Source organism: Melanotaenia boesemani, chromosome 22 (assembly GCF_017639745.1).
Source record: "Melanotaenia boesemani isolate fMelBoe1 chromosome 22, fMelBoe1.pri, whole genome shotgun sequence".
NCBI lineage: Eukaryota > Metazoa > Chordata > Actinopteri > Atheriniformes > Melanotaeniidae > Melanotaenia > Melanotaenia boesemani.
The window spans coordinates 5,894,521-5,909,711 of NC_055703.1; the positions used below are offsets into that span (position 1 = coordinate 5,894,521).

General features: G+C 40.8%; 1 protein-coding gene across 1 annotated transcript in view; it reads left to right on the forward strand.

Annotated features, from left to right (window-relative positions):
* Positions 1–15,191, forward strand: part of elp3 (elongator acetyltransferase complex subunit 3) — a 31,290-nt gene that overhangs the window by 7,142 nt on the left and 8,957 nt on the right. Inside the window, exons 8-9 of the mRNA XM_041976005.1 lie at positions 8,539–8,700; positions 9,909–10,035. Of these exons, the coding sequence (XP_041831939.1) occupies positions 8,539–8,700; positions 9,909–10,035 (289 nt within the window). The remainder of the gene's footprint in view (positions 1–8,538; positions 8,701–9,908; positions 10,036–15,191) is intronic.

The following is a 15,191-nucleotide window of genomic DNA, read 5'->3' on the forward strand; positions in this document are numbered from 1 at the left end:
GGGCGGGGCAGGGGGGTCATCATAGTGGCCCCGTTGCTTCGCCGAGCGGCAGCATGCCTCCCAGCTTTTAATTCCACTTAGTCACTGAGCACAAATAACATTTGCAACATACAAACACGTTTTGGGGGGTGGAACATGCGAGGTCAGGTGGGTGGGACTGCTCAGGTGGCCCCACCCCCTCCTCAATGCAGTTACTGCCCCCCAATTTTAACCCTCTTTTTTTTTTAATTGCAAACAGCACATAATATATTCCCTCACTAGTGGGGGAGGGAGGGGGGATGGGGTCTTCAAGCGCCCCTGTCTCCATGGATGGCCCGGGGGCGGGGCGGGCCGGGTGGCCTGTCGCGTTGGCCCGGGGCGTGGGCGGGCTGTCCCGGGGGGTTTGGCTGCTGGCCCTGGGGGGAAGGTGCTGTTTTGGGGGTGGGGAGTGGGGGACTGGGGCGGGGTGGGGGGGGTGGGGGCCTGGCTCGTGTCTCCTCGCCTCCTGGCTGGGGCTGTCCCCCCGCGGCGTGGGGTGGTGGGGGGATGGTGTTTGTGTGTGTGTGTGTGTATGTGGGGGGGGGGTGGTGTATGGGTGGGAGAGTGGTGTGTGTGTGGGGGGATGGGTGGTGGAGGGATGGTGTGTGTGTGTGGGAGGGTGGGGTGTGTGGAGGTGGATGTGTGGTGTGTGGGAGGGGGGGTGGTGTGGGTGTGGGAGGATGAATGGTGGAGGGATGATGTATGTGGGGGAGGATGGGGTATGTGTGGGAGAATGTATGGTGCAGGGATGGGGAGTGTGTGGGAGGATGGATGGTGAAAGAATGGTGTGTGTGCAGGAGGATGGATGGTGTATGGGAGGGAGGATGGTGTGTGTGTGGGGGAGTGGTGTATGTTTGGGAGAGTGGGTGATGGAGGGGTGGTGTGTGTGTGTGTGTGGGAGGATGGGGTACGTGAAGGTGGATGTTTGGTGTAGGAGAGGGAGGACGGTGTATGTGTAGGAGAATGATGTATGTGTGGGAGGATGGGTAGTGGAAGGATGGTGTGTGTGTGTGTGTGTGGGAGGTGTGAAGGTGGAGGATGGTGTATGTGTGGGAGGATGAGTGGTGGAGGGATGATGTGTGTGTGGGAGGATGGGGTAGGTGTGGGAGAGTGTATGGTGGAAGGATGGTGAGTGTGTGGGAGGATGGATGGTGGAAGGATGGTGTGTGTGTGGAAGGATGGATGGTGGAAGGATGGTGTGTGTGTGTGGGAGGACAGAGTATGTGAGGGTTGGATGGTGTATGTGTGGGAGGATGAATGGAGGAGTGGAAGGAGAGTGTGTGTGTTTGTGTGTGTTGGTCTGGGGGGGGGGGGGCAGGACTGGTTCTCGGGGTGTGCGGCTGGGCGCTGGGGTGTGGGGCTGGCCTCTGGCGGTGGCCGTCTGGGCGGGCCGGGTCCCCCCGGGTGGCGTGCTGGCCCTTGGCCTGTGGGGGTGGGGGGTGTCCCCGCGCTCCTGGGCCCGGGCCCTCTGCCCCGTCTGTCCCGGGCGGCCGGTGCCCGGGGGGGTCGGGGACTGCTGGCCTTGGCCTGCCGGGGCCGGTGCCCCGTGTCCGCGGGGCGGCTCCTGCTGGGGTCTCCTGCTGCTGCCTTCCTGGGCGGGCGAGTGGTCGTCTCTGTGGACCGGTCGGGATCTGTAGCCTACGGGGGGGCGGGTGGCCTGGGTCTCGGGACCGCTGGCCTGACTCTGGCCTCTGTTCAAGTGAGGTGGCATCTGCATGATCACTCTGCATGGTCACTCCTCCCTGAACGTCTCCACACAGTCTTTGCGTCGCCGTGTGGCCGAGTTCTCCAGCATATCCACACAGGTTTCTCTGCGCGTGTTCTTGAATACAGCAGTTTCACTTATATCTATTATCATATTTTTTTTCTTTTTTTTTATTACTTCTGTTCTTATTATTATTATTATTACTCTTACTCTTATTATTATTACTACTACTATTATTATTATTACTATTATTGTGATTATTATTATTGTTACTATTATCAACTAGTTGTGTAATGACCTACTGGTCAGGATGATCTTAGCTATATATGTTGCAAGTAGTATGGATTACATGGTTTTCTGTATAATGTTTTAAGTCCCCACCCGCACTCCCCACACCCTTTCTGTCCCTCTCTCTCCCCTCCCTCTTCTCTCTACTTTCTTTTCTATCTCTCTCTCTCTCTGTCCCCTCCGGTCGAGTCCAGCATTAAGAGTCTGATTTAATAAAGTTTTTCATGTCATCAAGAGGGACTTTATACATGTAGTATAAATCCCTGCTTGATAGAGTAAAATTGCCCAGCACCAGACAGCAGCCAGACAATCATTCTGTTTGCAACGATGCTGGACAAGACAGGTTAAAAAGAAGAAGAAAAAAAAAAAAAAAAAAAAAAAAAAACAATAAACATATCACGTTATAACGTGATACGTTTCACGTTATAACGTGATACGTTTCACGTTATTACAATAAAGTATCACGTTATAACGTGATACGTTTCACGTTATTACAATAAACTTATCACGTTATAACGTGATACGTTTCACGTTATTACAATAAACATATCACGTTATAACGTGATACGTTTCACGTTATTACAATAAACATATCACGTTATAACGTGATACGTTTCACGTTATTACAATAAACATATCACGTTATAACGTGATACGTTTCACGTTATTACAATAAACATATCACGTTATAACGTGATACGTTTCACGTTATTACAATAAACATATCACGTTATAACGTGATACGTTTCACGTTATTACAATAAACATATCACGTTATAACGTGATACGTTTCACGTTATTACAATAAACATATCACGTTATAACGTGATAAGGTCCGATTTTTTTTTTTAATTTGGGTGACAGCTCCACGCTTCCGTAGTATCAGGTTCTGTATTATCGAAGTACTTTTTTAAATACAAAGATTAAGATAGGAAAAAGTAAATTACAGTGAGCTCTCCTGATAACATACCAGTATCAATAACTGTAGACCCCTGTCTCATGTCGTCAGTCCAGATATCCATGTTGCTGTCCATGTCGGCAGATGCGAGGTAATTAGGACTCACTACTCCAGTAATGGTGGCGCTGCAAAATGGTGCAACACCCAAAGCAGCCGTCTGATTATCTCAGCCCTAAGACTTTACATTATCTAGGTGGCAGCAGATGTTGTTCCAGTTCAGCATTAATGGTGCCTTCACAGCTGTGCATCATGTGCAGTAATGAACCCCCGAACCATCACTGAGTCTTGCTTTTAAAAGCATCTCTCACAGATGTAGCATACAAAAGAATAGACAGTTTTCCACTTTATCTCGGGCTGTCTTAAACGACCTCATGGCCAGAAAAGACAAACCTGCTTATGTGAAGTTTTACGCTGCAGCACCGAACTCTGCTCACTGACTAGAGTTTTAGGAGTTTTACGGAGCCTCTGAATAGATTTGTCTGTTTTGATTCTTAAACACCTGGAGAACAAAAGCCTTTAATGCAAAGATGATTAAAATGAGCACATATTTTCCAGATAACCTTAATGTACTTATTTTCTTTCATCCTTTTTTCCTATTTGACACAAAAAGTCTCCTTCAGAGTTTGGCTTTATGTATGATGTTTAAACTTGATCCGTCCTTTTCTGTACCATGTTGTAAGACACATCTCCTGCATGTTAGAATCCATGAGAATATGAAGCATTTTGTTCACCAGAGGGAGCCAGTCCACCACGTACAATTTTCTCCTCTTTAATTTACTGAGTTGTTCCCCAAGAGCTTAGATATTTTATTATTTCTCCCCATTTTGTTCACATATTTTCAGGAAATCTTACAAAATGCCAAGGAACCGATGGTCTTGTTTTGGTTTGGTTTCATCTATGAGCCTTCCCACAACTGTTACATATATTATTATGTTAATAAAACCCCAAACCAGTGAATCTGGGATGGTATGGAAATCTTTTCTTTCACAGAGAAAACCAAAGTGATGAAGCATTTCAGGTGTTTTGTCCCATTTTTCCTGCAAACGTGCCTAAAAGGTATTCTTTAATAATAGCAAATATCTTTGTAAACATTTGAAATTATATTTCATTTAACATCTAATCCCTTTGATGAATTAACTTGTTTCCGTGCCCTTAGAATAAAGCATTCTTATGTATTAACACTGCAGGTCCTTCTGCATGGGAGAATGTCCACAGTACCACCATAGTACAAAAGTAATAGATGAAACTCCTCAGATGGTGATGAGGAAGAAGAACGTGGAGAGTATGGTGGCAGTATTGCCGGGTCTACATTTTAGTCACTTGCTTTTAAGGGTGCAATAATTGGCTGATAATTCTAACCCATTAAAATACAATAAAGACAACAGATAAAGAAATTATCTTTTTTTATGATTTTTTTATGTGGTCAGTAGAATCACGTGGTTTGATTCACGTCTTCAGGTTCTTTGTTACACCTGAAATGGCTGCTGCCTCCAACTTGACCACTAGATGTCAGTCAGCTGTAAATGCTGTTTCTTTAAGCTGTGGAGCAGTACAGGCTTGTTTTGGCCAGTCTTTCATTTGAAGAATCAGACCTGAAAGCAGACAGCATATTTACTGAAGGCAGCAATGAAATCTTCTTTTACTTCAATGTTGCTATGACAGAAGCGTGAATGAGCTTTGTCTTTGATCCAGAGGACACGGCAGAGATTTGAACACTGATTGGTCTGACCACAACACACATTTCCCACTGTGTGATGGTCCTTTTTTAATTAAGTTTTAATTGTGTGCCAGTGGAAGTTTGTCTCAGGCTTGGTACTTTTTTTGAGCGCTGAATCTCCACAGTTCTTAAAACGGTATGTTGCACTGCAGGAGGAGAAAAATGCAAATTCTTTTTTTTTCTTTGCTTTTTTACTGCTTTTAAAGTGTTCAGAGATTTTCTCACAGAGCTGGTTGACTATCCCTATTTTTGCTCTTTTATTTGGTTCTATGTATTTTGTGCCAATTCATAGTTACAGCTGCTTGTAGCATCACTTGTTTGAAATAATACATTTATTTACTCATTTAGTCACTTATTTAACCAGCTTCATTACTTCAAAACAAATAGAATTTTTGCATTTAATTAGATTTTCCTAAATGTTCCTACTTTGTTTTATTTTCACATGTCTTTCTTATTATTCTTATAATATTCTAATTTTTATTTCTTATTTACTGATTCATCCATTTATTTAACCAACTTCAATATTTGCACCGAATTGTTGCATTGGAGTGAATTAATAGAACTTTTGACAGTTATTATGGATTTTATTTTGCTTTTATTCAGAAGAGGGTAATACCTGCCTGTTTATTTATTTAAATGTAAGCATTGTTTTACTAAGCAAACATTTAGAAAAGATTCTTATTTGCAGTGTTGGCCTGGCAAGTGCTAGAAAACATTTATGGGGCAAGACATGAAGGGAAAAAATAAAGAGATAAATTTCAGTAAATCTTTAGAAATATGTGTTTAAATTTGGGTAATAGAGATTTAAAAATGCCTTTAGGTAGCCTTTTATAAAACAAATAAAGCATCTGGTTTCATTGTTTTGGTTTTTTGTTACTAGTTCCGGTAATCTGTTATAAGCCTGCTAGAACAGCAGTGTTTAAAGTAAGTGCAAGGATAATAAGCATATTAATACAAAGACACATCAAACAAGTCATTTCTTAATATTCATTGATAATCTGCACACAGCACTTATTTTCCTTAAAGATTTTCTACTCCCCAATAACTCAACCAGTGGAGAACGGAGGGGATTTATTACCTTTTATTTAGGCTTTAATATATTCTCTTTTGGTCTTTGATTTGTATATGACTTCCTCTGTTTATTAGGAAGCCTTGACCACTTCTGTTTCATCCAAGTCTTCAAAGCTCAGGCTGAAACATGCAAAGGAAGCCAGGACTCAATGATCCGCTCTCACAGAATCAGCTGTTGAATGAACTCATTGGGAATGCAGGGGGGAGATAAGTGAGGCGTCTCTCCATAAGGCCTCTTCATTTCAATCGATTTCTGGCGTGCTGAGTTAGGCCAGCTGTGAATGAGATCAGCCACACGTCTGCTCAGTATAGATGAGTTGCAGTTTTCAGATGACTCTGAGCAGATTTAATGTGAAGGTAAAAAAGCACATTTTATTAAAAGTTACCTCGTTGAGATGATTGGCCCAATAATGGCTTTTTCATGGGAATGAAAAGCCCACTGACTGGTGTGTGAAGTCGGAGCCATTTTCTTTTCTAAAGCCCGATAAGACTCAAGATGCCAGTCTGAATGTGTGTGTGTTTGTCTATTTTGTTACACGTATGTGTGACTACATTCATTTTTGTGTGTGCCTTAACTGACCCTATTCTGCTATCATCATGCTTTGTTAAGATACTGTGATTACAGTAATTGTGGAGACTGCTGTTCAGCTTGGAAAGCTGACCTAGACATCATAGTGTGTGTGTGTGTGTGTGTGTGTGTGAGATATTTCCCATGTTTGTGCATGAAAAACAAAGCTTGTGTGTATGATGCTCACGTCCCAGCCTCTCACCGTGCGCGCCCTGCTCTTGATCTGAACAGCGAGATGCCTCGAGATAATCGCCTGAGATAATAGACTTTTTATTGATTCACCTCGCACAATCTGATCATCCTCTCTGGAGCATAAACTCTTGTAATTAGAGTAAATCAGCCAACGGACTGTAAAAGATGGACATTTATTGCCAGCAGATACAAAATCTGAGGGCGTATGGGCCGGCATGAGGGGAGCTAATGGTCATTGGAGCAGCTGGAGTGGAGAAAATGACAGCTGGCTTGTGTACCGAGATGACGTTTTAGTTAGGTCACTTGTGTTTTTGCGATTCCGATCAGTGACTTTAATAACTTTGGAAGAAGTATGCAAGTCAGATTCAGGCTAGATGAAGCTGGGAATGAATTTCTCTTGAGATTACATTTAGAAAGAAAAAAAAAAGATAAAGGAACATGCTGCATCACTGATAATCGCTTTCTATCTGAATGCTTTTTGTAGCAACTTCTTGTTTTATTCTCATCATGTTGCAGGCTACTAAACTTCATTAGGTGGTAAAGCTGTGTCTTCATTCTTCCAAATGTTAAATATTTTACCCAAAGCAAAGCAGAGATTTAGGTATGCATACATAGGATGCTTATGTCAGACACAACTAGACTGAAGAATGGTTTTATCTAGCAGATATTAGGGGTGTAACATCAATCCACATTGATTCATCAGTTCAAAGATCATCAATCAAATATCAATCACTGGCTCCTGAATCTAATCTAAATCATGTTGTTGCAGAACTTGTGATATTGTCAAACATTGACTCAGTATAATATATAGTGTTTAAACTTCCTGGAAGAAGGTTTTGTTAAATGTAAATTGCTTTTTTCTGCTGACAAATTTAAAATCTTAACAAGCTCAAAACAATGAGCTAAAAGCACTTTTATAATACAGAATTAGCTAATTATTTTTTATAAAATTACTATTAGCTGCTTTGACTCTTAATTTGTAAACTTAGCACAAAGTAAGGCAATTTGTGTTTGATGATTTATTCTCAATAATAATAATAATAATAATAAGTGGTGTTGTATTAACGCTGCAACAATCTGAACGTTGCACATCCTGAGTTCAGATTGTACTTAAATTTACATTTATACTGCACTCATTTGCACAATTTTTCTTTTATTATTGTTGTATATTTCCTATTTATTGGTTTTATTTATTTTATTTCGTGTATATATATGCTCTTATTGGGACCCACACACCAAACCAAATTCCTTGTACGTGTAAACCTACTTGCCAATAAACCTGATTCTGATTCTACATAACTGGAAAGCCTGATTAGTTACCTTTACGAGGTATAACTTGTAAGGATCATGCTTCTGTGTAATGAGCAACATAGCTGAACATGTGGGTAGCGCCCCAAATATGTACCAAAATCTCCAATATTCTCCCGTCGGTGTTCACTGTAGTTTTAAACTACAAGAAATTTGAAAAAAATGTATTAATCACAGAGGGAAATTCCAAAGTTGTAGTAGAGTATTTTAGTGCTAAGCTTATAAGAAACACACTGGACTCATATTTAACTCAAAACACTATAAAACTAAATAATAGGGGAGTAAATAACATGTTTGATCACTGATATATGAAATATATAATGATATACATGGATTCATGCCTCTTAAATGACTGAAGTATCTTCTAACTTTTCATATAACTCAAAGAAAACACTACATAAAATAACTTTTTTTCTAAGCGTGGGCAGGAACCTTCTCTTTTCTGCGTTAGTTTGTTGGTAATGTGAGGTTAGTGCTAACTGTTGGGATAATGAGCCGTTTAAACATACAGCTTGTAAATTGATGTTGCTAAATGATGCCAGTAATATTTCCCATTGACACAACAACCTCAGATATTTGGTCTCATTGAAACTAAATGGTTAAATTAAAGAGCTATTATTAAATCAGAGCATAAAGGAAAAAAATATTAATTAATTGGAACAATGTGCAGAAATGACATCAGCCAGAGTGACTGAGACGGTTTCTTCCTGCAGGTACTCGGAGCGCAGTAATACCAAGTGTGTGGGAATCACTATAGAGACGAGGCCTGACTATTGCCTGAAGCGCCACCTCAGTGACATGCTGAGCTACGGCTGCACCCGGCTAGAGATCGGAGTCCAGAGTGTTTACGAAGACGTGGCCCGTGACACCAACAGGTACTACAGGAAAACCACAAACCATTTCTTTATGTTCAGCATCCAAAGAGTCGGACTTCATTGCAGTGGTCTTGAGCAGCAGTCCTGTAGGCGATCTGCAGGTCTTAGACAGTGTTTCTTTGGATGTTGATTGCCTTTTCACTCATTTTCAGTCCAGTCGTTGTACCTAATCATCTTCAAAGGAATGTTTTTTTTTTCTTTGTTGAACACATAAAATACAATTAAGCAAAGAACAAATTATAAATTGAATCTTTTAAATTTGTTACCACACATTTAAATCATTTGCATCTGTGAAAAATACCAAAGAGGTTCAAGGTTTCTTTAATGATACCTGTGGGTAGATTTGTTTGCAGAAACAATGGCAGCAGTTGGCGTTCCCTAACAAAACAACAACATACATTGAACCTGATAAGACGAGGTCGAGTGACAAAAACAAAAAGCTCATTTTGTTCTGCTAGAAATCAGTCTAACAGCAAGAACAAGTAAAAAAAATAAAATATATAAGATCGTGATAAACAAAAATAAATAACACCGTATAATAACAATAGAAAAGCCCTAGGAAAATAAAAAAATCTCTGAGATAAAAACCATGACAGATGCAGTTTGACCGATGGACAACAACAAGGTGATTCCCACACAGCTATCAGCTGAAAACTCGGCATATCTCTGCATGGTTTGCAGCTGATCTGCGGAAAAACTGAACAAATGAAGAGCTTTTAGGCTAAACAAAAGTTATAGCAGTTTGACAAGATCTGAAAGTAATTGTCCCAAAACAACAGGCAAAAATCCAGCAAAGACCTGACCTGAGAGGTGCACCCAATGACACAAGAACTGGACTAAAAATCAGTGACAGCGGGTCACAAAAGGCAGCCAACACTCAAGTCTTTCAAGCTCGTTAAAATTGTACAAGCTGCCCTAACTAGTGGATTTCCATTTCCATTTGTTCATGATCCAATAGATCACCACTACGGTCAAAAGTTTGGACACCTTTTCACTTTAGATTCACTGGGAAAGTGTATCCAAACCTTTGACTGGTACCATATTTCCTGTTTTCTGGTAATATATAAAGATATTGAGAGTGGCTCAAGACTTTTGCACAGCACTGCTCATAAGGCCTGATGTGTTTACATGAAGGACGGATGAATATGAGTTTCTCATCTTTACAGTATAAACTGAGTGCAGTTTGTCTACTTGTGTGTTTCCTCCAGAGGCCATACAGTGCGAGCTGTGTGTGAATCTTTCCACCTGGCAAAGGACGCTGGCTTCAAAGTGGTCGCCCACATGATGCCAGACCTGCCGAACGTGGGCATGGAGAGGGATGTGGAGCAGTTTATTGTGAGCAGTTTATTCTTTCAAGTTAAATTACTAAGACTGAATTAACTGTAATGATGTAATGATTCAACTTCCTTTCAGAAAAGTTCCCTACAAAGGAAAGCAGCTCATAAAAGGAGGGTAAAACGAAAAGTTTAAACTTATGTGTGGCTGTTGAGAGAGTTGAGATGTCCAGATATCTGAACATCTTTATGTGCAGGGGAATTACTTCCTTCTTTGAAATCTTTTTTCACTTTACTTTTGGAAATTTAAGAGTTTGTTTTGATTAAAGAGGTTTGCTGAGTTCCACACAAATATCAGTCGCCATGCTCTGCTGAAGTTTCCTTACGTGGGTGTGTTGTAGTATGCAAGGTAGATACACTCACCCACCACTTTGTCAGGTCCACCGTGCTAGTAACAAGTTGGTCCCCCTTTTCTCTTCAGAACTGACTTAATTCTTGGTGTTATGGATAAAACAAGGTGTTGGAAACATTCCTCAGAGGTTTTCTCCATATTGACATGACAGCATCAAACAGTTGCTGCAGGTTTGTCGGCTGCATCCATGATGAGAATCTCCCGTTCCACCACATCCCAAAGCTGCTCTACTGGACTGAGATCTGGTGACTGTGGAGGTCGTTAGAGTCCAGTGAACTCATCGTCATGTTCTAGAAAGCAGGTGGAGATGATCTGAGCTTTGTGACATGGTGCATTATCCTGCTGGAAGTAGCATCAGAAGATGTTACACTGTGGTCATAAAGGGATGGACATGGTCAGCAGCAATACTCAGGTAGTCTGTGGTGGTTAAACCAGGTCACGTTGGTACTAAGGGGCTCAAAGTGTGCCAAGAAGATATCCCCCCACCATTACACCAGCAGCAGCCTGAAGCGTTGATCCAAGGTGGGATGGATCCATGTTTTCATGATGTTTTCACCAAATTCTGACCCTGCCATCTGAATGTGGAGCTGAAATGGAGACTCATCAGACCAGCAACGTTTCTCCATCTTCTATTGTCCAGTGTTGGTGAGTGTGTGTGAATTGTAGCCTCAGTTTCCTGTTCTTAGCTGACAGGAGACACCCGGTGTGTCTTCTGCTGCTGTAGCCCATCTGCTTCAAGGTTGGATGTGTTGTGTGTTCAGAGATGCTATTCTGCAGACCTTGGTTGGAACCAGTGCTTATTGGACTTCCTGTTGTCTTTCTATCGTCTCCAACCAGTCTGCCCATTCTCCTCTGACCTCTGACATCAACAAGACATTGTGGTCCAGACAACTGCTGCTTACTGGATATTTTCTCTTCTTCAGACCATTCTTTGTAAACCCTAGAGATGGTTGTGTGTGAAGATCCCAGTAAATCAGCAGTTTCTGAAATACTCAGAGCAACAATGCCACGTTCAAAGTAACTTAAATCTCCGTTCTTCCTGATTCTGATCCTCAGTTTAAACTTCATCAAGTCATCTTCACCACATCTACATGACTAAATTTGTTGAGTTGTTGCCATGTGATTAGCTGATTAGATATTTGTGTTGACAAGCAATTGAACTGTATACAGTGATTGCTAACAGTTGTATGGTGGCTGGAGGCTGTTCTAAGGGGGGGGGGGGGGGAAACAAAAAACAAGTAAAATGTAATTTGTTTCTGAGTTTAAAGAAACAAAACTGCAGTAACTGAGCTTTGGTACACTGTGGTGCACCAAAACTGGAGTGGGGAAGGCTTGACACACTGATCCTGAACAAAATAAGCAGACATCCGTACTAAAAATACTAGAAAAGTTGGGCACCAAGTTAGTCATAAAGTTTATTATTAGTGACATTAGTAATCATACCTGTTTCTTTTAGTCAGCATCACGGTGCGTCATCAGCATTCTTACCTCCCAGCGATACAGCAACAAGTCCTACATGTAGCATCTTAAAATAGCAAATCAAAAGCCGTGACAGTCGCTCGCAGCCGCCACCGTCATGTTGCTTGATAGGAAATTCTGTCAGATGTTTTCTCAACAGCAGGCTCACTTTATTCTCTGATTAGAAACAGCTATAATATGAAAGTGCAGCTTCAGACAGCGTTCCCTCCTCTACATGCTTGATTGTAGGATGTTAATGGTGGCTCGGTTTGAAGCCACATACAGTTTCAGCCCATTTGCTTTATTTTTTTCACAGAAATCAAGTAATTAAAGCACAATTAAGCAAAAGAAATGTTGTTAGTAATTGGTGCAGGTGAGACTCTAAACTAAATATGTCAATCACTACTTTAGTCCCTGCTCTTCCTGTTTCATTAAACTTTTTCTGGCTTTGTTATTGGAATGATCCAGTGTGGATGCAACCCAACACCCTGGAAATATCCCGAGGTTTTCAGCTGTAAAAAGTGCAAATTTTCCCCAGTCAGTCCACACTTGATGAGGCATAATAAACACGTAGAAACAGGTTTGTAAAACCTTGTAATTGTTGTCAAGCCCATAATTCGGCACTTTGAGGAAGCTGCAGCAGCTCTAAGTGCTTCATCTTACACCACCATAGATTGAAGCTGTGATAAAGCGTGTGTGTCTTCCCACTGGTTTGTTGCATTACCTCCATGTTTGTGTGTGTGTTTACTGGGAGACTTGCATCAGTGAATGTGTGTCTGATGGTAATATGAAGGACGCCATCAGGTCGACACTGTGAGAGGAAGCAGATTAAATGTGTGTTTGGCCCTCAATGTCTCCTCCTTTCTGTGTTTCGAGCATTTCCTCTGTTGCTTCTCAAGTTCCTCAATATTTTCTCTCCCTCGCCTTGTTTGCCTCTGTTTTTACCCCCCGACATACTTTTTCCCCCTCCTCTCTGTTCTAGCTCCATTCTTATCTCCTTCCAGTCCGAACTTTCCACTTGATACTTTCTCTTCCCGCCTGTCATCAATCTCCCTGCCATCGCCTCTTTGTCCTCTTCCAGTCACATCGTCTCCCTCTCTGCCTCCCTCCCCTTCTTTCTTATCACACTGACACTTAGATTATACAACTTGTGTGTGACTTCCCTTTGCTCCTCTTCACCGTATCTAATCTTCCATGGCACACTGCCTGCCTGAGAGTTGGGAAAATTATGCAAGTTTTTACTAAATTTTCACTTAATGAAGCAAACCCAGCATCTCACAGTTTTTACTGGAACTAATAAAATGCAGCACCGGGAGCATCTGGGAGTAGTGGCTCATTGAAGCTTCTCTATTTCCAATAAATTAGCCAGACTTCTTAAAGGGCTTTCCAGAGCTCTTCTCTGGATGATTTATGTTTCTTGTTTAGTCTCTGCATTAATGCTTTAATAATGTTGAGGTCTGGGCTCTGGGGAGGTTTCATCGCTCCATGACACCTCCTTTTTTTTTTTAAACCTTTATTTAACTAAGGAATAGTCACAGTAAGATTTGCATTTCTTTTGCAGATGAGCCTTGTCAGAGAAAAGCAACTATTTACTGACAGATAAAACATACATCACAAATAAACACCACGAGACATATAAAATACAGAAAATTGCTTCTGTTTAGGTTCCTTAACCCTTTCATCCACAGTGTAAAAGCTGTTTTTGTAGTATATGAATGGGCTAGGATGGTATTAGTGAGTCATCCAATACATTGCCACTCACTCACGAATTGTTCAAGAAAATTATACAGCTACATTTTTATATAATATTTATGTTATACAAACATATTTTATATTTTTATAGAATCGCTACAAATAAAAAGTAAAATATGGTTTTAAAAAAAGCATCACTGTTCATGTTTGTAAAATATTGAATAAGGACAAAAATGTGGAGCTGCTGTGCACATTCACACCAGCGCTTTGGAAATCTAGGTCATTTACATGGAAAGTCAGCTTTGTTTGGGGAATTGTGAATGAGCTTTCAGCGGACCAAATACAGGAAGTCTGAGTAGTAGCTGAGTAGTGCAGCGTAAATGCAAACTCGGTCCGGAAAAATTGTTGCACTCCCCAACTAAAGCCAAGCATCTTGGTGTAAACCTAAAAATATTTAATTAACCTCCATATGCCAGGTTCAGAATATTTGAACACTTTTAACCTCTTAAAATCCTGCCATTTTGCCTAAAACTGATTTTTATGGATAAAAAAAACTTGTGGTGGACTAACTGTTTTACTAGACTACTTTTGCTAAACCTTTGCTGATGTCACAGGAGGGACTGGTCAGAAGTGTTTATGCTTGATGCAGACAAGGGATACGCAGATGGATGGACAGTTTTGTCCCCCTCCTGTGTCGGTTACGGGAGTATTTAGTTGGAAATAGCTTTATAGTGAAGCATTACCTCTGCCAAACAGTGTATGAAACTGACATCGGCTCGTGGGGGTGAACTCTGAACTTAGCGCTGTACGCTAGTGGAAGAATTGGCTGAACAACCATGGCAACGCAAAAGATGCATGGACGTATGAGGATAGCAACGTCCGTTTCAAACATTGCCATACGTCGCCATCCTCATACGTCCATGCATCTTTTGCGTTGCCATGGTCACATTCACATGTCAATGGTCTTAGCTTTCCAAGGCTGTGTTACATGTGTAGGTACTTGGAAGGAAGACTGAGGTAAATACATATATTTGTCATGTCCCGCCCACAGGACATCTAGTACCAACGGGTTGACGTAAATATTACCATGGTTTATATATCAGGACATAACATTTCAGATGTAATACAGAAATAACAGTTAATCCTAGTAATTAATTTGTTTTATTGATACTATTAACTTCTAGTGAAATTGTGTAAGAAAATGCATTAAGACAAACACAAATATACAAGTTTGGTTTCAACATGAAGACTCAATACACAATTCATTACCCAGCCCCTCACCCTGTCCTTATCAATCACAGCTGAATGACTAACCCTGAACCCAACCTACTGACTCTGATGTCTGACTTTTTTTTTTTTTAAATAAAAAATATTTATTTTATTACATTAATGTTCAAGTTGAGATTCACATGAAAGATTTTAATTGCTGGTTTGCAAGAGAAGAAAAGAGGCTTATTTGTTTTAACAAATTAGTGTTTTTAAAGCAAATGTTACTGAACTTCTGTTGATTTAGAGGTAATTATACCTCAAAGTTTTCAATAAACCAATTTTCAGTTATTATTGAATTAACAATGTGATTAATCGTGATTAAAAATTAAACACAATTTAAACCAAACAACTTAAACTAAAATAAAACAAAAACATTGTTTCAGCTT